Source organism: Carex rostrata, chromosome 2, assembly GCF_964058835.1.
Source record: "Carex rostrata chromosome 2, lpCarRost1.2, whole genome shotgun sequence".
NCBI lineage: Eukaryota > Viridiplantae > Streptophyta > Magnoliopsida > Poales > Cyperaceae > Carex > Carex rostrata.
Genome location: NC_135919.1, coordinates 4,845,265 through 4,870,489, shown reverse-complemented (window position 1 = coordinate 4,870,489; position 25,225 = coordinate 4,845,265). Strand labels below are relative to the sequence as shown.

At 34.8% G+C, this 25,225-nt stretch overlaps 2 protein-coding genes across 3 annotated transcripts; one reads left to right on the top strand and one right to left on the bottom strand.

The window, feature by feature from the left end:
* Window positions 1-10,604: 10,604 nt before the first annotated feature.
* LOC144570142 (putative serine/threonine-protein kinase) lies at window positions 10,605-14,016 on the top strand. The gene is made up of 7 exons (XM_078320412.1): window positions 10,605-10,790; window positions 10,975-11,088; window positions 11,176-11,291; window positions 11,390-11,600; window positions 11,916-12,153; window positions 12,244-12,394; window positions 13,468-14,016. The coding sequence occupies exons 2-7, from the start codon at window positions 11,025-11,027 to the stop codon at window positions 13,822-13,824; spliced, it is 1,137 nt and encodes a 378-aa protein (XP_078176538.1). The 5' UTR covers window positions 10,605-10,790; window positions 10,975-11,024; the 3' UTR covers window positions 13,825-14,016.
* Window positions 14,017-14,721: 705 nt separating this feature from the next.
* LOC144570116 (clathrin light chain 1-like) lies at window positions 14,722-16,784 on the bottom strand. Of its 2 annotated transcripts, XM_078320411.1 has the most exons (4): window positions 16,656-16,778; window positions 16,435-16,583; window positions 15,823-15,976; window positions 14,722-15,282 (listed from the first exon to the last, which is right to left on the bottom strand). In XM_078320411.1, the coding sequence occupies exons 1-4, from the start codon at window positions 16,716-16,718 to the stop codon at window positions 14,884-14,886; spliced, it is 765 nt and encodes a 254-aa protein (XP_078176537.1). In that variant the 5' UTR covers window positions 16,719-16,778; the 3' UTR covers window positions 14,722-14,883. The 2 variants fall into 2 exon arrangements, with proteins under 2 accessions (XP_078176537.1, XP_078176536.1); XM_078320410.1 differs by having other exon boundaries at window positions 16,435-16,784.
* Between the last annotated feature and the right edge of the window lie 8,441 nt (window positions 16,785-25,225).

Sequence of the window (25,225 nt, the reverse complement as noted above, 5' to 3'; positions counted from 1 at the left end):
CATTTATTTACTAATCTCTATTAACTCTTCCTTAAATTATTTAATTAATCATCCATTTGATACAAAGAATGTATGACATGCAAGAGATGGCGACCTCTAATCCTTTATATGTTATTCACTTGGAAATCATGATTAGTATATTTTATTTCTAGAAAATGACGTTGTTAATTAACTCATCTCCCCTAAGTTATTTAATGAATCCTCCAATTGATATATTGTTAAATATAGTGGTTAGTCGCATTCATGTATGTGCCTAATAAAACGACAGATTCGGATTATTTTGGCGGTGTTACAATAATATTGTTTTTGTAAACCCATAGCTAGTTAGTTTTACGGTATTTGATGTTATAATCATTTTTTTTATACACAGACCTTCCGATATTTAAGATAAAATTGTTCGGTAATTAAAGTTACATTGTCATGTACTTAATTATACATCAATTATCTATAGTTTAAATTTGAAATGTTTGATGCTTAAATGTGCATAAATTGATATTTGCATAAGCATAGATTAAAAAAAAAAAGATATTTGTGTAAGCATATATAGTTAGATGTTTAGACTTTTTGGTGTTTACTTGAATTGTCTGGCATTTAATCTTATCAAGTCATATGTTTATATTAATTAGAACCATCTTTGTACATAAATTCAAATAAAAATGCATTTTGAAAAATAATTGCTAATATAAGAAGTTTATAAAAAAAAAATGTTGTACGATATTATAATTTCGGTTAAAAAAAATGGGAAGAATGTTGGAAAATTATGGAAATTATACGCAAGATATTTGTAAAAATTATACATCTTGGGCTCTCGGTGCAACTTCCTTTTCTCTAGCGATAATTAGGTAAATTCCCACAATTAGGCCCTCTTCAGCAGATTACTGTTCACCGTGAAAAAAAAAAATTGCTCAGACTAAAGTTTTTTTTTCCACGATGAACAGTAAAAAATAGTTCAAAAATTTTTATTCTATTCTCATTCCTATTCCTAAGCATGTTGCTGACCTTATTGAAGTTTAATAAAATGATGGTGTTGATAGTTGTTACTGATACCATCATTTTAATTATTAGGCCAAATTCATGGCATTGACCAGCACTTATATATACTTTATTAAATTTGACAGTGCCATTTATATTTCCCAACCAAGGCTGCTAAGCAGTGGCCCTAGATTATGATACCAGAAAACCAGTGACATAGTGACAGATAATTTAAGGCCATTACTGTTCAAAGAACAATTATTTTGTTTCAACCAATCTGATCACTTCCCACTTCCTACTTTCCCTCTTCCAGTTCTAGAAGCCACATACCTCTGCAATTGTATCCCTCCAATCGGAAATTTCCAGGAATTGTGTTCCTCTACAATTGCAATGCCAGCCAGAAAAGTGGTAGTCTAGTATTTACTTTAAATTAAAAAAAAAACATATATATCTATTCCGTCTATGTTGCATTGATATAGTTATAAGTATTGTGTCGGATACGATATAGATATAATGATACAGTAATTTTAAAAAAAATCTAGAATATGATACACCTATTATATATATATATATATATATATAGAGGTAGGCTAATATACAATCGATTGTTCCTAGCCTTCCGTGCAACCAAGTCGTTTTTCAACTTTTAAAGTCCAAATGATCGATCCAAACCGTTAGATGTGATCTCCATATTAAAATGTGCTAGGAGACCAAATTTTACATTTTTTGGAATTTTTTTACTATTTATTAAGCCACTTTGAAAATCGCTGATCCAACGGTGGCTTAACCAAACAGTAAAATCAGAAGTTACCGTTGGATCAGCGATTTTCAAAGTGGCTTAATAAATAGTAAAAAAATTCCAAAAAATGTAAAATTTGGTCTCCTAGCACATTTTAATATGGAGATCACATCTAACGGTTTGGATCGATCATTTGGACTTTAAAAATTGAAAAACGACTTGGTTGCACGGGAGGCTAGGAACAATCGATTGTATATTAGCCTGCCTCTATATATATATATATATATATATAGAGTATGGCTAAAAAATTTAAAAAAAATATAAAATTTGATCTCCAAGTACATTTTAATATAGATTGAACATCTAACGGTTTGGATTTGTTATTTGAACATCAAATACTAAAATTTGACTCCGTAAACACTTAGGTCGAAGTGCTATCGGTAGCAATTTAGTCATACTATATATATATATATATAAGGGATGGGCTACGCTACTCCATGGAGTAAAATGAGTTGGTGCTCCACGCCGCCATATTTTTATTATAAAAATCTAAACGACCGATCCGAACCGTTAGATGTGATCTCCATATTGAAATGTGCTTGGAGACCAAATTTTACATTTTTTGGAATTGTTTTACTATTTATTAAGTATTTTTTAAAATTGCTGATCCGATGGTCCAGAAAATTTTACTGTTTTTACTGTTCACAGCAAAAACAGAAAATTTGAAAAATGCTTAATAAATAGTAAAACAATTCCAAAAAAATGTAAAATTTGGTCTCCAAGCACATTTCAATATGGAGATCACATCTAACAGTTCGGATCGGTCGTTTGAATTTTCAAAATGAAAATACAACGTAGAGTACAAACGCATTTTACTCCATGGAGTAGCATAGCCCATCCCATATATATAATTTTAATTATATTATTAATTAAACAATTGTATTTGGAGACCACCACTCTAACTACACTTTATTGCTATTAATTTTAATCACTATTTTAATATGTGTTTGGAGACCAAATTTTACATTTTTTGAAAATTTTTTATTATTTTTTTAGATATTTAGAAAATCACTTAATCTGAAAATTCTAGACCATCCAAAAAAAGTGATTTTCAATAAATCTAACAAAATAGTAAAAAAATTTCAAAAAATGTAAAATTTGGTCTCCAAACACATATTAATATGGAGAACAAGATGAACGGTTCAGATCAACCGTTAGGATTTGAAAACTCGAATATAGAGCCGTAACACGGTGCCAAATCGTAATATGCATAGTACCATAGACTCACTCATTGTATTATATCAAAAGTTACATATTCTAGCAATAAAGTGTAGTTAGAGTGGTGGTAGTTCTGGACCGTATCGGTATCTGATACATACCCGACACGGGTAGAGTTCCTATATGGAGTATCCAGATAACATAGTATTTCGTTAAATTACAAATTAGTTTATTACACTTACTACTATCTCAAAACAAGATTTATAAGAAATTTGTCTCAAGACTTACACGGTTCATCGACATAATAGAACACTGAACTTCTCAATGCCCCGAGCTCATCTAGAGAGCAAACAACAAAGTGTCAAACATTCAAATCTCAACCACTTTTTGCATCCTTAATCTTCCCATTAAAAACATTTAATTATATGACATTGTATCAATTATTTAGTGTTAACACTTAACATTGATATTAATTATTTAAATGGATTTAATTAATCTCTTATGAATCTTATCAAGCGGAACTGAAAAGTAAGTATTTTATTTGAATTTCACTGAAGAGATTCTACATAACTTTGAACCTCTGAAACAATCTTATTCAGTGGATCCATGAATGTTTGTTCACAGTGAATGAAAATTTTGCTATTTCTAATTTGAGGTAACTGTCTTTGAAAGGGAAGTGAAAGAAAAAAAAAATGAAAACCATATTATTTGTTTTTAAAAAGACAGAAAAATATAATTATAATTGTATAATCATGCTTTATCAGAAAAATGGTGCATTTTATTTTTCTTTGTTCGGCTCTAAATTTATTTTGAGCTTCTCTCTGTTTAACGTAACAACTTAGAGATTCTCTCTGTTTATAATTTCTTAAAATTTTAAATTTTGCAAATTAAAATGGTAAATAATAATTTACATGAATAAAACTAGTTATTCAAATAGATAATTAATACAGCGACCCTAAAAAAATAATAGATTTAAGTTTCGAATAAGCTTTTGAACTTTCGGGTACAAGATCAGAAAAATAAAAAATGAATAGATTTATATATACAAATATTTGCGCTTTATTTTTCTATCTATAAAAAAACTAAAAGAATTATAATTTTTTATTGCTCGCATCTTTTTTTAAGGAAAATAGGATCAATGGTTCAAATTATATGGTTTTAACTTTGAAGTTTGAAATACTGCGGCCATTTTTATTAATATCCCTAAAAATAATAAAATTTTTAAAAATGCCCCTGTCAAATTTTTTTTTTTATAACTGCCCTGACCGCCTGGATTTCGGGCGGCCCAAAAAGACCCAGGGAGGCGCCAGCCCTCCAGGCGGCCCACAACGCTAATGAGGCGCCATAGGCTGGGGCGCTCCATGAGCCAAGTGAGGCGCCATGCGCCCGGGCGCCCCATGCCCCATATACAAACCCAGCACAGAAGCGCCTCTCCCCCCTCTCCCCCATTCTGCCCCGCCTCCAGACCAGAAAAAAGAGAAAAAGAGAGAAGGAAACGCCCCTGCCCTGCCCCGCCGGTCGACGCCTCACCACCCGCTCCCGACCGCAACATTGTCATCTCCCCCGCTCCCTCCGAGATGGGAATATCGATTGGTTTCCGTATCGTGCATGGTATCAGCGTGCATGGCTGAGCCCGCTGACATTAGAGCAGGCACATCTATGGTTTTATCGGGGACCGGTCGTCTGTTTCTGGATAGTGGAGTACCACTACCCCGATCGGGTATCCCGACAGTTTGGCTTGGATGCTTTCATCCCGGAGCACCCGTTGATGGGCAAGGATGCTACCGAGAAGTTCCACAAGTAAGTATCATGTACTTAATTTCATTATCACTTTAATATATCCATTGTTTCTCTACTTTCTAATTAATTACACTTGCAGAACGACGCACACTAAGTCTAAAGTCGACTGGAGCCAGCACTTCGTCATGCAATACAACTGGGCTCGACATCCGGAGCAGCATTTATGGAGCCCGCCATCTCCTACATCGTTGGGTGCTGGTCCCGGGGATCTGAGATATGCCGTATGGTACCAGAGATGGGGCATGACGTCAGTCTACCTGACGGGCCATTATGGCGAGACCCTTCGACGCAGACTGATGGATTCATCCAGCAATTACATGCCTTGGGGTCCGATCAATGCTCGCGCGGTAAGTACAACCGAAACATACTTTAATTTAAAATTGCAAATTTTAATTACTCATTAGTTGTCATAATCATGTTGTGTGCAGCTGTTGACCGCTATGAGAGGAGTTGGACACAGCTTGGCGTGCATGGCGAAGGATGCTTGGCGATATATAGGATGCCAGATGCTCGAGCACACTGCACCAATCGTGGAGACAGGCGGTTTTGAAGGCCGCCTCATTGGCATGCTGCGTGATGCTGGGGAGAACATCAATTGGCGGGAGATAAAGACCGCACCGCGAAATCCGAACTATCAGCCAGAGGCCATCTACAGTCACGATATGCCGCCAGCTCCTGCAGGTAATTACAAGTTAATATTAAAAGTACAACACACACAATATTCTTATTTGAAGATTGAATTGTTCGTCCTAACTCAGCTAACTTTCAATTATGCAGCTGATAACTCAGGTTGGGCGTTCCACGACTGGGTGTTGAATAACCAAGGATGGGATGCTTATAAAAATAAATACAGAGTTGCAGTAGAGCTTGGCACGGTCAGTCGCCAATTATACCATTATTTGTTGCAGAGTTCTTTGTATGTAGCAAAACTAACATTATTTTAATATAGGATGGAGCACCTCTATGGAATGCCGATCCCATATTTAGCATAAATGAGCTGGACCCGGCAAATACAGATGCAGAGGCGTATGGCTCCCACAGGCCACGATATGGAGTGGAGATGGCGCATGACTATGAGGCTGGTGGGAGTTCATCTCAGACTGCAGATGGCTTTGTCTCTGCATTATTTGGCGCACCGCCTCCTTCCACGTTTCCTCCAACCTGGGAGCAAGATCCATGGGAGCTGCGTACAGAGACCGCCAATGCAGAGTCAGCTGCTGAATTTGATCCATGGGTAGCCAGGACAGGTACGCAGCACATGCATACGGGGGATGAGGATGAGGATATGGGAGACAGTGAGGAGGATCTGGGAGACGAGGCGTTAGGAGATGTGAGTCCGCAGAGGCGCGTGCAGCCGCACAGGCATGGCAAGGGCATAGCGGCTCCTAGGTTGTCTCTATCCGGTAGGAGACGAAGATGATGATTGTAGAGTTTTTGTTTATTGTGATATATTTCTGACTGTAGTATTTTGATATATTACATTGGCACGCATTATGTTGACATTACGTTTTTTTATTTCTTGATATTCATGTTGGTATTATGTTGTTTGCACTTTACATTTCTTTATTATAACAATACAATTAAAGTTCAACAATACAATTAAAGTTCAACAAAATAATTAAAAGCTTAACAATACACTTCAAGTAATTACATTCAAACTAATAAATTATATTCAAGTAATTACAATTTCTTTATTATTTACGACCCACACTCCCAGCAGACCGCCTGTGACAGGGGCGGTTTGCTAGGGTCCTGACCGCCTGGGCCACGGGCGCTCCACTAGGAATGCCTATTTATTCGTTTTTTTCTCTCTCTCTTCTCACTCCAACATCAGTCTACCTCCCACCTCAAAGGCAGAGAGAAGAGAGAAAGCGCTGAAGGCGATTTCGGGCGATTTTCTGGGCGACTACAGCTACAGGTAAATTAAATATTTTTTTAATTATTTTTTAAATATTTTTGGTAATTATTTTTTAAATATTTCTTTTAATTATTTAAAATTTTTTTTTAATTATTTTTAAAATATTTTCTAATTATTTTCTAATTATTTTCTAATTAGTCGTTGATTACTGTACAGTTAGTATTTAATTAGGCACATAATTAGCCTTCCTAATCAATTGCTGTCACTTGAAACCCTAGTTATAATGGCACCCAAAGTTGGAAAAAATAGAGGAAGAACTGAAACCGAACGCGAAGCAAAAAGAGCACTCATTAATAATTTTTGGACGGCTGAAGCCTACGCGATGAGGAATTTGGAAAAATTGTTCTCACCCAAAAATAATGAAGAATTTCTTAGCACTCTTGATCCATCAATTAGAAAAATGCTGATGGAAGGCTGGGTGGACAGGGTCCCTCCACCTGGCTGGGGACAGTGCTGCTTATGTGAGCTGAAGGGAGATATGGTGGATATGTTCTTCTGTTATAAATGTGGCAAAGCTGTTCATCCCAATTGCATGGACCCGCATGCAGATCTGCTGAATGACGCTCGTCTCACTACGTGGGAGTGTCCTGCGTGCGTCCGTCGGGCTGAGGAAAAAAAGGGAGCAAGCTCCTCATCTCGTAAGGCTTAGACCCGAACTGTATGTTGTTGTAGTATTTTATGTTTTAAATGTAACGGTTTGTATAATTGCTATTTGAACTGGTTGTTGCTGTATGAATTTTATGTTACCTTATTCTATGGACTCGACGGTACTGTATTATTTAGTAATGTATCTGGATTTTATGAATTTTAAATTCCTGCTATTTAGGTTGAACATGGGCTGCATTATTTTTGAATATGATAGAAATAACTACAGTTCTAAAATAGTATCTGGATTTTATTTTTTGACATACACATACACATATACATAAACTAAACACTATTTTAAACAAAATTATTCAAATCAAAATCCTATTTCTCAAAAAAAAAAAAAAAAAAAAAAAAAAAAAAAAAAATACCAGTGAGGCGCCCCAGGGAGTGGCGCCTCACTGGGGATATGGGGCGCCACTAGGGGGGGCGCCTCACTGGCTGTTTTGGGCCGCCCCAGGCCCAGGCGTTTAGGGCATTTTTAATAAAAAATGAGGAACCGGGGCATTTTTAAAAATTTTATTTTTTTTAGGGATATTAATAAAAATGGCCGGAAATACTGATGTTAAAAAATTGTGGAAACTATCAGTAAAAAAAACTTCCAAGTTATTAATTAAAATCTTTCATGAAAAATGATCGATTGAAAAGTTATGAGATACAAAAATTAAAAAACCATTATTAAAAAGAGTAAATAAATATAGAGCTTCAATTGATTTCTCTATATGACATCTGTCTTCACAAGATTTCCTTTCGATTTGAAATTGATACATATTTAATCCTGTAATAGTCAATAATATATATACACACACACATATAAATGGCTGATCTAATAAAATAAGTAGGGAATGTCTCAATTTTGTGTGTCTATGTCAATCTGTTATGACTTTATTTTTAAAATGTTAATAGTTTAAAATTTAAAACTTAAATATTAAAATAAAGCCGTTAGATTTTATCTTTATTATTTTCTCTATGCATATACAAAAAGTTATGACATTTCAACAATATCGATCGGTAACAAGAGCTTACAAAAATACATTGATATGGATAAATTATAAACATTTATTTTTTTCAACTTATTTATCTTTATAAAAACAAAACGAAAAATAATAATTTTTTATGTGCATGTAAAGAAAATAATATAGATCACATCTAGCATTTTATTTTGACATATAAATTAAAAATATATATATTATTAGAAATATAAAAAGTGGAGGCATGATAAAAACACAAAAATAGAGACATTTAAATCATGTTAGGTTCTGCAATTCATACACTTCATATTGTGTTGTGTTTGTCCTATGATCTATAATATATGAAATGTGTTATGAATTTTTCTCTCTTGAGATATTTGTCTAAATTCTCATTTTACTAAATTGTTCAATATTTTACTAAATCAAATAAAATTTTACTAAATTGTTCAATATTTTAAGTTTAAGACATTTTGTTCGGCGATTTTTATTAATATCCCTAAAACAAATCAAAATTTTAAAAATGCCCCTGTCCCCAAATTTTTATCAAATATGCCCTGACCGCCTGGGCCCAGGGCGGCCCAAAACACACAGTGAGGCGCCCGTGGCTGGGGCGCCCCATGGTAACTAGCGGAGCGCCCGTGGCTGGGGCGCCCCATGGCCTTTTTTTTTTTTTTAGATGTTAGTATTTTGATTTGAATAATTTTGTGAAAAAAAGTTTTCTTATTTAGAGAGTGTATGCCAAAAAGTAAAATATTTGATATATTTACGAAGTGATGTCGTCTATTTTTATAATTTTGATTTTGGTGAACTTTGATTTTATTTGTCAGTTGGATATCATAAGTCTAAATATAACACTAATAAGGACTTGGCTTTTATTATGGTTTTTATAATATATGTATAATATACACATACACATACACATACACATACACATACACACACATTTTTAAAATTTGGGAACATGGGCATTTTTAAAATTTTGATTTGTTTTAGGGATATTAATAAAAATCGCCGCATTTTGTTGTCACTGCAGTTGACATCACTAAAATTTCAATTCTACAGTTTTGAATGATCAAAAAAAGAAGAAAAATAGTGAAAAGGAACGACTGAGAGACTGAGAGACGTCACTAAAATTTCAATTTTACAGTTTTGAATAATCAACAAAAGAGAAAAACTAAAAGAAGACAAAGGAAAGACAAACTTGAATTAGACCAAAATTGTCTCTTATTCATTGTTACCTCAACTAATTCTTTCTATCATTATTACCACGAGAGAAAGAAAATGACATGAATAAACTATAAAAGTCTATCCATCCCCGTCAACTTAATTTTTACCAAATACATCCAATCTGTCTTTTGAATTTCTTGACACGATTTTGGTCAAGTCACCTCCCATTCCTTTCATGTTTATTTATCATGTGAAGAGTAGAACACAGGTGTTCTTAAGTTCACCAAGTTTCTCGGTGAACTCAAGTCTAAAATATATCAAATTGACTTCAAATGATGAATTCAACCCATTGAAACCCGCATACTTTATGAGTGATGTTTTTACATGTGAAAATTTTAAACATTCAAATTAATTTAGTATAAAGTTAAGCGGTCAAAATTAGAAGTTAATAAATTAATTAATATGCATTCATTTTTTGAATTTTTTTTATCACTTGACTCTATGTAAAATTAATTTTTTTTACATATAGACGTATCACTCGTAAGGTAAGCAAATTTTAACTGTTCAGATTCATCATTTAAAACCGATTCGATGAATTTTAGACTTGAGTTCACCATGAGACTTGGTGAACTTAAGAACACCGTAGTTCTACTCATCATATGAATCATTTAAATTTTTATCTCATTTCTCGTTTGAACAGCAGACAAATTGTTCGTTATAATTGAGCATTGAGAAATAGAGAATGGAAATAATTGCAGCCTCGTGCAATGGAAATAATTTCAGGAGAAGTATTTAGACTCTCTGATGTCTTTTAACATGTTGACTAATTAATGAAGAAATAGTGAATGACCAAAGCGGAGCGGAGGGTTCACACCGACTCTTCAACCTTAGTCAAGCGAATCAACGGCCGAGATTTATCGTACGCATTTTCTCGGACAATCCATCCCGTCCAAAATAAGGGAAACAAGAGAGAAGAAAGAGTTCGCATTCTCTACAATGACACACCGTTTATGTTTATCTTCGAACCGTCCGATCGGAACTTCGGCCTTCAATAATCGTGCGGATTCAAATCTAACGGTTTCTATGTAAACATAAAATTTGAGGTAACACAGTGGAGGTGAACTCAGAGAAGCGTGCCAGGACTAGCAACAGAGCGTACAAATGGAGACCGATACTTGGCACAAGGAAAAATAGAACCAGTAAAAAAGAGAAAGCGCGACTCTTTCAGCAATTCAGTTTTCCTTTGCCTCTTCTCATCTTTATAATTAGTGAGAACTCGTCCGTTGATTGGTTCATTTTTCAATTAGGGTTTGAATTCGGAAGAAGTGAGGCGCAGCTCCAGGTCGAGCTGATCTATTAGGTATGATGATTTACCTTTTTTTTCTTTGCTTAGTTGAGTTTACTGCTACGGTTTGGATAGAGATTTCCTTCAATCTTTATTTCAAATGTCTTGCTTGATTTTGTTCAAAATTGCAATCTAAATTTTGTAAAGCATGACAATTTTTTGAATTATTAGGATTTTGATGTTAGTTTATATTGTGCAGATCAGTTTCTTCCACCGAATCGGCACAGCACATGTAGTTTATTTTGAATTATGAATTGGTGTTGCTTTGGTAATTTTAGGAAAAAGAAGGATGACCCTCAAAAGGAAATAACAGGTTTGTTTGTATACCTTGATATTTATACCCTTTTATTTGATTTTCAAAGATTTATACCCACTTCATTGTTTTGCATTATCTTTGTAGGCTTTTCATCTGAAAAGAACATAAAATTGTTTTCATACAATGAATTGAGATCAGCAACAGATAATTTCCATCGAGATAATAAAATTGGCCGCGGTGGATTTGGAACTGTTTACAAGGTACTTTGTGTTTTATTCATTTTGTTCATCTAGTTTATTTCCCTTTTTTTTGGATAAATGCAATTATAATATCAGTAGCTTTACTGTTTCATCTTTAGGGCACTTTAAGGAGCGGCCAAGAAGTGGCAGTAAAAGTGCTTGCGGCTGAATCAAGGCAAGGGATTAGAGAATTTCTTACGGAGATAGATGTAATCACGAATGTTAAACATCCTCATCTCGTCGAATTATTAGGTTGTTGTATTCAAGACAACAATCGCATTTTGGTTTATGAGTACTTACAGAACAGTAGCCTTGATCATGCTTTATTAGGTAAAATAATTTCCAATTCATATAATTGTTATTACTAGAATATTAAGTACATTTCATTGTTTGTAATTTTTTAAGATTTCCTTGAAAAAAAGGCACTTACTATTTATTGCTTTGCATTTATGCCTGTGCTTCACGGTGAATTTTGTCTGGAACATAAATGTCAAAAAAGGAAGGTCATTTGTGGAAATAACCTTTTGCAACCCACTTTTTCTTTGCATTGAGATCATCCTAAATTTACCTGTTGCAAAATTTTTTTTTCCAAAGTTAGTATCAATAAACAACTTACATAAATTTCATAATTTTTTTGACAAGCAGGTCCATATAGTGATCCAAGCAAGCTCGACTGGAGCATAAGAAGATTAATTTGCATAGGAGTAGCAAGAGGTTTGGCATTTCTGCATGAAGAGGTGGAACCGCATATAGTGCATAGAGATATAAAGGCCAGTAACATATTACTTGACCAAAATTACAACCCAAAAATTGGAGATTTTGGCCTAGCAAAATTATTCCCAGATAACATCACCCACATAAGCACCCGTGTGGCTGGAACCACGTAAGATCTCACATTTAACTACTTTGATATTATTTTAGTCTTGAATTAAAACTGATATAGTTTTTTTTTTTTTTGCCCTTATAACAACAGTGGATATTTGGCGCCAGAATATGCATGGCATGGACAATTAACCAAGAAAGCTGACATGTACAGTTTTGGGATACTTATACTGGAAATTATTAGTGCCAAAAGCAGTTCTCGGTCCCTCTTGTCAGAGGATGGGAAGCTTCTTTTGGAAAGGGTAAGCATCTATAATGAACAAAATTACTAGTAACGTTTCATGTAGAAATGCCAATGTACCATGCTTACCCCTGTAAAATGACAATTTGTATGCATAACGCTAGAAATAGTGCTATTCCTGTATTTTTCAATAGGGGAAAGCTTCCCAATTGATTCCGACTTGCTTAATATGGGAATATCCTCATTACTTGAAATGGGGTTGGGGGGGTGGGGGTGGGGTGGGAGAGCAGCAATACTAAATAATAAGTGGTCTGAGATTCGTTCAAATTGCCACCAAATTTAGGTGATTTCTATCCCAAAATAGCTCATTTCATCTCATCCTCTGTCAAATATCTTTCTAAGTCCCTTTTTATCTTGCCACAAAGGCATTAAATCAACCAGCCTACACCAAAAAGACCTTAAGAATATTCAATAATGTGACTACTAATTAAATTATTTTCATTAGTGATACTACTATCACTCCAAATTTAAAATAGTACTGTTTTCCTTTCTTCCATTTTCTATTTTTTTCAAAATAGTAAGTATTAGCATTACTTTTGAAAATCCAATTAATTAGACTTTTCCATTGCCAGTGTATTTCTTCTTGATTGTATATGTAATCACCCTTTTCCTTGACAGCTTTGCATCTGTTCCACTTATAAAAATTGAGTTCTCTTTGCAACTGACAGCTCTCCAAATTGCCAATCTGGGATAAACACTCAGTTTTTTTCCCCCTTTTTGAACACTGCTCCGTTAACCAGCTCTATGGCAATAAAATGTACAATACAAAGCATTATTTTGAGGTTTTTTTCCTTAAATTTTGGACCAATGCTAGCTATTATGGAATTGTCAAAATAACCATTATCAAGTGATCCTCCCTCCCTCTACTTTTAATATATAATAACAGTGAAGGTTTACATGATTTTCTCAGTTATTCATATCTTAGGGCAGCATGCTGAGACGTGTTTCATTTCATAGGGTTATCTTATTGTGTATTCTGGTGTACTCTAGGGGCACTGATAACATTTTTCCAAACAAAAAAGCCCGCTTTATAAGATACAAGTCCAATTACTAAGATTCCTTCTTTATTCACAGGCATGGCAATTGTACCAAGAAGACCGTCTGAAAGAACTAGTGGACTCCGATCTTGAAGAATACCCAGAAGAGGAAGTGATACGGTACATGAAAGTGGCACTTTTTTGCACTCAGGCATCAGCCACGCGGCGACCTGGCATGTTACAAGTGGTTGAAATGCTGTCACGGCCGATTCGACTAAACGAAAAGGAGCTCACCCCACCCGGCTTCATAAATGATTACAACAGCATCAGAAATAATGCGAAAATGGGTATTGGTACAAGTTCCACAAACTATCCTTTCAAGACCTCGTCATCTACTGATACTGCACCCTTTACCTCAAACTCTGTTAGTTTTACTGAGGTTATTCCTAGGTAGGTTATTAGCTGGTATATAAACTTATGTAGCTGATGTTACACAATGTAATTGGAGATTGCTTCATATAATTTTTTTGATAGTGTCTGGCTCGGAACTACGAGATGGGGAATGTACATGCGAAATGTGCTTTATTGAAGTACTAGGAAGTGTTATTTTTTACTATCCATGTTGCAATGCATGCTTCCATATTTAGCATTTGTAAAGAAGGGTTACAACTTACAATTCCTTCAATTTTTGTGCTTCTGGCCTCTATTTTTTATTTTTAATAGCAAATTTTTTGAAACTTATGTCAAAATAAAGCTTGTAGATGTAATATATATTATTTTTTTTACATGCACATAATATGTTATCAATTTTCAATTTTGTTTTTACATGCAAATTTTTGATGCCGATCAAAATAAAGTTGAAATATTGTAATTTTTTCTGTGCATAAAGAAAATAATATAGATCAAATTTAACAGTTTTATTTTGACATTTGAGTTTTAAATTTTAAATTATTAATGTCTATTTTTTATTATCAATTTTCAATTCTATTTTTACATGCAAATTTTTGATGCTGATCAAAATAAAGTTGAAATATTGTAATTTTTTCTGTGCATGATCAAAATAGAGTTGAAATATTGTAATTTTTTTTGTGCATAAAGAAAATAATATAGATCAAATTTAACAGTTTTATTTTGACATTTGAGTTTTAAATTTTAAATTATTAATGTTTAAAAAATAAAAGTATTGTACCCTCATATTTTAAAGTTCACTAATTTTTGTGGCCCATAAACCTGAGGTAGGTGACAAAAGCAAAATTACATACTCGTAATCTTATAATGTTTGACTAAGCTATTTTCATGAACCAATCCTCAAAAAAGTTTGAAGAGCCGAAAACAAAAAACACTAGCATCGTATGAAATTTACGCATAAATACATCAAACGTGCAATGTGAAGATATCTAGCATACAATAGTTCATTCCAATCGACATAATTTAGAAAACACTTGTGTAAATTATAGCATTACATTTCTCTAACCCTACTCTAGGCACCCACAACCAGCACACGAACGAACTCTCAAGATGTAGATGTTTTATCACCGTCTTTTGCCGGTAGTTGTTTCACCGGCGGTGAACCTTCTTTAGATGGTGCGTCTTTCTTTGCTCCTTTTGATGGTGTGTCTTTCTTTACTCCATCTTTTGTGGCATCTGCTGCTGCGGGTGGTGGTGGAGGTGGGTTCATGTGAGGTGGTGGTGAGTGCTTCAACTTGATCAGGATCTGACGCATTCTTGAAAGATCAGTAGGCTTACCGGGTTTCGGGCCCTGCATCACAACTACAGAGGGTTTTTTCTCCTTGTCTTTTTTACCCCTCCTTTTGTCTATGCTGGCTATTTCATGCGGTATGAGCTCAGAAATCGACTTCCAGTAGTGTTTGTCAGCATTTGCATGAAACTTCTCTTGGTTCGCAACAAAAATCTAAGAAAAGCGAGAACAGGAAACAGTTGAACAATTGGAGGATCTTTTGAGATAATATCCATCTAATTATATGCATAGTTAACAATTAAGTAGGCTGTTGACTTTGATATCATATTTTATTAGTCCTAATGGTAGCAAATTTTCACACTGGGTCAACCTTAGCCCAGTTGGAATTGGAAACAAATCTGCTGTTATTCCAAACAGGAATCTGTTATTCAGATCCCAACCATTCAAATTTTTTCACGCACGAATCTCAATAATGAAGTTTCTTCATGCACGAATCTCAACGAAAATCAATGGTTGGGATCAGAATAGCAGGTTCCTGCTAACATCAGATTTGTTTCAGTTGGAATTTAGCTTTAAAAATGATGGCAACCAGACTTAGCCAGAAAAACAATTTACTAGTTTGTTTCAGAAATAAAAAAAGGTACAACAATTCATTAAACCAATAATCAACTCCAATTTTCCATTTTCACCAAAAAAATTCCATGATAGATAGTAAATAAATCATTATGATATAGAGATTTTAATTGAGTATACCTTTTCTTTCTCCCTATTATGCACCTTGTTAGTCTCAATACTAAGTTTTCTTTTCTCGTAAAAGGCTTTCTTGTACTCTTCTGCTTCAGCTAATATTTGGTTTCTTAGCTCTTTCTCCTTCTTCTCCTTTTCTTCCAGTACAAGTGCATTTTGTCTAATCCATTATAATCAGAGTCATTAGTCATTTTGGCAAACCCTTATCTACTCTAAACTATCTAGTGCTAGTTTTAGGTTGTATACAATATAATGGCATATTCAAATTCTGACAAAAACCGGCACATGAGATAGACTTCTAATACCCTATTTGGGTATTGTGAGCCAAGAAAGTTTTCAAATTTTCACACATGTATTTCATATTCATCAAAATCAATCGGCAACCCGCAAAAATTAAGCTATCAATCCAAATTCAAAAGAAGGGTAAAGATTTTAACAGAGCAGTTTTGGCTTCATGCAGTGCAAGAACCATATGCAACTCTTTGTTAATTTTATAGTCTGTGCGCTGCATGAAGCCAAAACTAAGTTAAAATCTTTACCCAAAAAAAAGGCCTGGTTCTGGTTCCTTCGTACCGACCGAAAGATTTGAGAAACTTATGATTATGTTAAATAACAAACCGGTTCCACTCGCGAAGGGCCGAACCGGGTTCGGGTTGCATCCCGTTAGGAGGCGGCAGTACCGGGCCGGTATCTTCACCATCGGACACAAATACCCCTCCATCGTTCTCTCCGTCTTCTTTCGAACCAGGCACGCCGATCGGGTCCGATCCGTAACCGTATCCCGGCTCTGGCGAGGGCCCGAACTGCACCCCCTCTTCTTCTCCGGTGGAGGCGGCCGAGAAGGATGAGTCGAAGCGCAGATATTCATCATCCTCGCGAGGGAATGAATCGAAGGAATCCATTCTTGCGAGGTTTGCAGCTTCAATTTGTCAGGTTTTTTGTACTACTTTTTTTCGAATTTAGATTTTGATGGAGTTCAGTAAGAGAGGAGGGTATGGATTCAGTACGAGAATTCTTATAACCTATGGTAACGGAATATTTCTTTTTGGATCTGGACCGTCAAACCAGAATCTGCACGATTATTAAAGCATACCCGTGCGTTCCACCTCGGGATGGATTGACCCGGATCCCTAATGGACGGTCGTCATCCAAGAAGAAATATTTTGTTACCTCAGAGGATATTGATTACAGTACAAAAGGGGTGCCAAATGATGTATCCAGTTCTCTGTTGTGCAGTTCCTATACAAACAATCTGCCAAATGGACTCCACCATAAGATTAGTTCATTACCACGTGGGGTCCTGTTGTCAGGGAATGCTAACATGCTTTGAATAAGGGAATATGATAGAGAAAACCGAGACTTACCGAAGGGATAACCAATCAATGCTGCTGTGTCGGACGTGTGTCCAAGCGGTGTTCGCTGGGATTATCTGGAAATTGACAAATTTGTCCTTGACCTGTGTCGATGTCTCTGTGGTTTTGTCCGAAGATCGATTCTTTTCGAAAGATGGCTCAGTCGAATTGTTATGGGCCACATTATAGAAACGAGCAGGCCGGTAAAGCCCGTAAAAATCGGTCTTCCCACATGACCCGAAGGCCCGAATGCGTGCTACTGCATGAAAAAATAACGGCCTGGATTTAGTTTCAGTCAGATTAAAAGAACGGCTTGGATTATAATGTAATGACTTGTTGTAAAGTAGCTCATACAGATAATGCAATAGAGAATCCTCTCTATTTGTGTTGCAATTGATGTGTGGCCGTGTGGGGTTTTTTGTGAAGCGGATCAGGTGAAAGGAACTCAACTATCTCATGGGCACAACACACAAACTTTCTTCTTTTTATTATATGCCTTCAGGTCTACTAATTTTTAATTTTTCCTTGCAAATTTTTTTTTTTTTGCATAAAGAAAAATTAAAGGTCTACAAATTAAATTTGACATCTGTTCTTAATTAACTTTATATATGTTAAGATTGTAAATATAAAGAGTACTTAGTTTTTGTCCATGTGATTCTTTTTTCTTCCGTTTAACTTATTATAAAATAGTTTATTTTTTGCTATTAGAAGTGATTGACTTTATTAAATGCATGAAAGAAATTATTATATGGTGTGATCTTACATTAAAATGAGCAAATAGTTGATGTGGCCCCAACAATACATGATAACTTAACAGTAAAACTGGAGTTCCCTAACAGAAGCATAATATCTTATTTGGATGAATATGCGCACACCTTAACCATGATTACCAAATTTACCAAAGAAATGGGAAGAATGAAGGCACAATTGTAAGAGAGTGAAATCAGAAATGGGAAGAATGAAGCAAGCAGAGTAGAACAAACCTGAACAGCTTGTAGAAGAATTCTTGTGGCAGTTGCAATTTTTGGAGCAAACCAGCAGCCCTCAGCCTTAACTGACAGGCATAACAGTACCAATGGTACAAATACCGGTACGGAAAAAAATAGGAGAACCATGAGACATGAACTCTGGTGCAAATTCTGGTCAGGAATCAGGGGCTGGTAAATTCTGGTAAGTACCACTGGTACGGATCTTGGAACTCAACTTCTAATTTTAATTTTAATTTTACTTTTCTTCTCCTAGGACTCATTTTATATTTCAGTTTCTTTTTGCATTTATTTCTATGCTCAAAATTTATTGAGCTTGATTTCCATTTCCAATTTGTAATCACAAACTTTTGTAATTTGGTCAATGATATCAAATGGGGGCATGATTCTCATTTTTTCTCAAAAAACTATAAAATTAAGAATTAACAATACAAAAGAGGAAGTAAACAACATTATACATCAACTCCATTAATGGCCATTATTGATATCAACATACGATTAAATCAAAAACTTCAAAAAAAATAAAAATAATGTGCAATCCGACAAATTCAATTTTGACCGGTCGGCTATGATCAGACTATGGCCATCACTGTAATGGCATAAAATGCACTCTTATGAGTTCAATACACCAAATACACAAATTGGGTCTCAAAATAAGTAAACATTAATACTAAACACTTCAATCATATAAAAAGAAACCCATACCCAAACAAAACTAGTCAGGTATTACAAGATAATAACAAACTATGTTATGATAATATTCCCTATTTTCTTTATATATGTGCCTAAAGTCTTGATCATAGCATTGGTAATCTTGTTAGACAAATAACATCCGCACTCATCACCGATTTTAACTGTCTCAAGATACTCACGCTGGAGCAAAACATCTCCTGGAACCTCTCGTCTGGGCCTTTGCGGTTGTAACTGCAACTGTTAGGATCATAAAAAAAAATCATAAGTTTGCTAACATGATATTTCATGAGCATGTTCAAACAATTGGTAATTTTGTCAACTCATCAAACTATTACTGGACTTGTCTGATAAGGTAGAAGAGTTCACAGTTCATTCATAATAAGTCCCAAATAACCATATAATGATAACATATTTAAGAAAAATCAAGTTAGAACCAGACTGCTAGTTTAGAGAAGAAAAAAAATAATAACTATAATAATAAAATGAACCAGTGTAAAAGTGTAGTACTGAAATATCGCACTACAATAGTATTCAATACATTAATTAAAACCCAATTGTTATTCATTTGTACAAAGCAAAAAAAAAAAAAAAAAAATGGAACCAGAATGCAAGTGTAGAACTAAAATCTGTACTGAAATCAAGCACTACTAATTATTGTTCCTTAATTAGAGAGGGAGGGAGGTAGCAATATGGAGATTACCTTATAGAGCAACAAATGAAGCTCTTTTAGATTAGGTGAATGCTTGAGCAAACAAGCTATCAGGTAAAAGTCAGAGCGCATATCCCATCTTCCTCCCACAACAAGTTTCTTTAAGTTTTTGAAATTTCTGCAGTTAGGTATATCCAGTGGCGGAACCAGGAATGATCGGTAGGGGGGGCCCAGTCGCAGAACCCAATTACCTCGTCGCTGAGCCCAGTCGCCAGAGTGCCATCAAAGGGGCCATTGCAGAACCTGGGGGGGGGGGGGGGGGGGGGGTGGGTGTGCAGAGCCCAGTCGCTTCAGTAGTGTGTGCAATAATACAAAATTTCAGAAGGTTTAATTTTATGGCGCTATGATGATATAAGGATTGTTATTATTAACAATTTATCTAATAGCCTCTTGGGCTGATTATAAAATATAACGGGCTTAAAAATCTTAGGTTGGGCCCGGTCAGATTCACCAAATCTTGTTACGTAACTTGACCCAATGCAAATCTACTTGAATGGTAACATCTCCAGAAATTTGGATTCTAGTGTATCTTATTAAATCTAGTGTATCACTATACATAACACGATTGGCCTAAGGGGGGCCAAGGCCCAGGCTGGCCCAGGCCTTGGTTCCGCCCCTGGGTATATCCTTCTCCAATTGTATCTTCATTTAAAAAATGAGAAAATAATGTGATTTTTTACATGGAATTACCAACATTGTATTCCAAACATGAAACATATAAAAAAAAAAAGGTATACTGGTGCCAATTATTTTGGTGTTCAAATAAAATGCTTGATTTAGTATGAAACCATAACCCTAGATACATAACAATATCATACTTCCAATTCATGGGTACAAATTTTATTCACACAAAAACAAGCAAGGCAACAAGACATGAGCTTATGTTATGCAAAAAAGAAACAATTCTATAAATGAATATTTTTCTGGAACCCAACAAATAAGGTAAAAGTTTTGTAGTTAATTATTTTATAGGAGGGAGAAATAAATATACCTTCAACACAGGACTCCCCAAATAAAGCTCTAATTTTTCAGCATTTGAAAGACTACCCAAAATAATAAGATTTGGCACATTATTAATACAAGAGACGACATGTTCTTCAATGAAATGCCACCCCTTTTGAGATTAATTATCATGCACAAAGATACAAGAGCAGGGCAAGAAATTTCCATTTGCTCACATAGATTACAATTATACAAAACCAACTCCTTTAACACTTCAGAGCAAATGCCTGAGAAATACAAATCGGAAAAACTTAGTATCAGCCTTTCAAGGGAGGGGCACCCAATGAAAAGCTTTTGTGCAAAATCGTCATGGAGCTCTACTTGAGACAGCTTTAGAATTTTCAGAGAAGGTAAATGTATTGATACCGGCTTAATGATGGTATTCTGTAGGCTGTAGATAGTCATCGAAAGATGCTGTAGGCTTGCACAGGAGAAAACTAAATCAGGCACATCTAATGAATTATCAGAAAAATTGATAATCATGATATCGATCAGCTGTGGCATAAGAAACTCTACACGGTCAAGCCATCCAATAGAGGCATCAGATTCAAATTTATGAATATAACGCACGCAACAAACTCTATCCGAGTTTGTTGGCGCTCGGTTGTCCAAAAAACCAGTCATGAACCGCTCAAACCTAGCCACAACAACTCTCCATTCTTCATCACTGTCTTCATTGCAATCATCACCCCTGAATACCAAGAAATCCTCATGTTTGATGTCCAGAATCGGCACATCAGCCCATGTGTTTTTCCATCTTTTGGACAAAACGAATGTTTGCACAGCCTATTTGGTGCTAAAAAACTAGAGGATATGAGTCAATACCTCATCAAGCAAGCTACCTATCCAATCAACCTTGTCAATTTTCGTGCATGGCCTTTTAGCCCTGGTCTTGTTCATCTTTCAGCTTTCAAAGAAGAATTTTGCAAAGCACCTGTTGTGCAGGATTCCTGCATTACAAATAGGAGTATTGGTAGAGAATATTTGAAAAATGGAAGGAAATAAATAAGAATCCCACTGTGAAGAGGTAAAAAGGGCGAGATTTTTTCCTTAAATTATGGATCTCTCTCTCCAGTCTCCTCTCGTATAATTGGATATAAATCAAAACATGCAAATAATTAGCGAGATTATTTCCTCATTTGCACATAATAGAGAGATCTTTTCCTCATCATTTGCACATATATTGATAGAGTCTTCAATTGAAGGAAAATTCAAGTAATGGACATCTTTTACTAATTGAAGTATGTACCAGGTACCTGTCGTACCATGATACATGAAAAAAGATAAAACAATATATGTAACATTTTCTACTTTCCTGAGTATATCGGACATTAATACAGTACTAGAGGTAAGCCTCGCGGTGCTTCGGCAAAATGAAACCAATTTATAGAAGAAAAAACATATAAATAATGCTTGTCCTTTTTCTTCGGCAAAATGAAACCAATTCATAGCAAAAATCGTACCTACTGTATGCAACATCAAGTGCATGTGTATAGTTATTAGTGTGCACTTTGCTTTACTGGTACGCCGTACCAGATGACAAAAAATGGTTGGTACCAAACTGGTAACAGTGGTTAAAAACCATCATAACACACTTCTCTACTATTATATATCCTCAATTCCAAATCTATGCTCCTATTTTTCCTAATGACATATGAGATGATGTAAAAACAACATGAAAATCATGAATACACTGACTTTATTGAAGCTAGATACAGTCATAATATGGATCTCTTTGCAAATGTCTCTTGTGAAGCAAAGCTTAATACTTCCATTTCTGGTAACAAAATTGACAGCAGTTTCGACCCTTTTGTTGCAATTTCATTCAACAACTGTGGCACATAACAACAGATTTGACCAGACAGCTGAAATCAAATTTGAATTTGTTGTCTTACATCAAGCACTTAAAGCAATGAAAAGCCCAAAACCAAGGTTGATACCTTTCAGTTTAAATCAGGGATAACTGCATGTTAGTTTCTAATGTCCAGAAAACATTGTTGAATTGTTTGTATTATTGATTTTACTACATGTCTATAGAATAGTAAGACATTAGGATATATAGAATGTTGTACAAAAAATTTAATATATTATTTTTTGTGCAGAAAAGAAAGTTAGTCTAATTGATAAGAAAGATTCAACACTCAGCCAAAGCCATTTTGCAACATCCAAGTAAATTAGATTAATTCGAATATCAGAGGCATATGATTCAGTTAGAAAAAAAATACTGTTCATTTTTTGTCGTTTCCTTTTTCTTTTTCGTTGAAGGATACCAGAAGAAGAAAAAAATGGAGAAACACTAAAGTAAATTTATCTTATTCGCATTCTAGAAGTTGGAAGTTTTGAAATAAAAATTAAGAATCTGCTTCCGTATTAGAAAGAAGAGGTAGGTTAAAATATCTTTATTTTTTAAAATTTAATAAATTAAAGTTTAAATTTAATATCAAAATAAAGCGTTAGATATAATCTGTATGGGTTTTTTCTATATACATTTAAAATAGGGTAAATTTCGCTGGAGGTCACTAAACTTTGTTATTTGTCACAAATTGGTCACTCAAGTTTGATTTGTCCCTTTTAAGTCACTAAACTTTGTTATTTGTCTCAATCAAGTCCCTCTATACTTTTCCATCCAAAAATTTAACGGAATATATTCCTATTCCGTCCAAAAAATTAACGAAATATACTCATTCCCTCCAAAATATTAACGGAATTAGCATATTCTATCCAAAATACTAACGGAATTAGCATATTCCGTTAAAATTTTGGATGGAAAAAATAGAGGGACTTGATTGGGACAAATAACAAAGTTGAGTGACTCAAAAGGGACAAATCAAATTTGAGTGACCAATTCGTGACAGATAACAAAGTTTAGTGACCTACAGCGAAATTTATCCTTTAAAATATTATTACATTTTAATTTGTTTTAATTGTAATGAAGTGTTTGTAAAATTATATTTATATGAATAATTTTTGGACATTTATTTTTCAACTTAGTAATTTATATAATAAAAAATAATAAATTTTCTGTAAATATAAAAAAATATAAATAACAACTAACTATTTTATTTTAGGAGGCGTCTAATTGTCCGCAGACTTTTGTCCACCATTTGTCTACAGATTTGACTTGTGCGAATACTGTAAAACTACTTCTACATGCTGTATAATTATACAATATATCACATAAAATATATCATTTAATCACAAAACATCCAGCAACTATTTGAAGTGGTCCCATGATAGTTAGAAACAGATTGCAACTTCCACAACAGGACAAAAAAAATGTAATTTCAAACTATACTTTTGGAAGTTGCAATTATAGGAAGTTATTGGCAGTTAATATAAGTTAGGGTTCGACTAACAGTCCCCCTACTTCAGTCCCCTATCAGTCCCCCACACTAAAAAACAAAAAAATAGTTAAAACGTGCTAACTACCACCAAAGAGCAAGATTAATGTTATTTTATTAATAGTCAAAACGTATAGTATTCATACCTACAAATTTATAGTATTCATACTTATTATCAGAACCATTCGTCATATGTAAACACAAGCTGGAGGGGACCAGTAACTACCAGGGGGACCGCTGACGTCTTGTGACAGCCTGGATTGGGGACCGCAATCGTCTGAAAGCGACATTTGCCAAAATTGGGGACCACTACAGCGAATCTATATATCATTCATATCTAAATAAAGAAGTATTCATATCAAAACAAATGAAGTATTCATACTGACAATTACGAAGTATTCATACATGTTTGAAATAATTTATACAATTCAAAATTCATTGTCAAATTCATCTCTCTCATCCTACCTCTTCCAAGAAGTATTCATATCTAACATGAAGTATGCATATCTAACAAATGAAGTATTCATATCTAACTAATGAAGTACTCAATATCTAACAAATGAAATATTCATATATATAACTTTTCATATCTAACTAATTAAGTATTCACACATGACACTAATAATATTCACATTTGACACTAATAATATTCACACCTGCCCAGATTGGGACCAAGAAATATTCTCAACAGACTAGTATGCATATATAAAACAATAAAGTATTCATATCTAACTAAAGAATTATTCATACTGACGATTACGAAGTATTCATACATGTTCGAAATAATTTATACAATTCAACATTCAAAAGTCAGATTCATCTCTCTCACCCCACCTCTTCCAAGAAGTATTCATATCTAACATGAAGTATGCATATCTAACAAATAAAGTATTCATATCTAACTAATAAAATATTCATATGTTCCACTGTGACAACCTTCGCTAGGCTAGCATGGATCCCCTCAAATGGTGCATCACGCTCTCCCCGCCGGATCTCGACGGTGCACCACTCTCTCCTTGCCGGATCTCGACGGTGCACCATGCTCTCCTCGTCAAATCTCGACGGTGCACCACGCTCTCCTCACCGGATCTCGACGGTGCACCACGCTCCCCTCGTCGGATCTCGACCGCCATCACAACCATCGGCGTGGGTAGCTGGTGGCGAGCAGTAGAGGAGAAGAACAGAGTGGGTTTTGAGTTATGTTGAATTTTTTTTTTTTTTTAAGAGAAGATTGAAGAGGGTGAATTTTGACCATGTGGGGGAACAAAAAAGGAAGGTTGTTAGGGGGACAGATAGGGGACAGATTCAAGGGGGACAACATCTTTA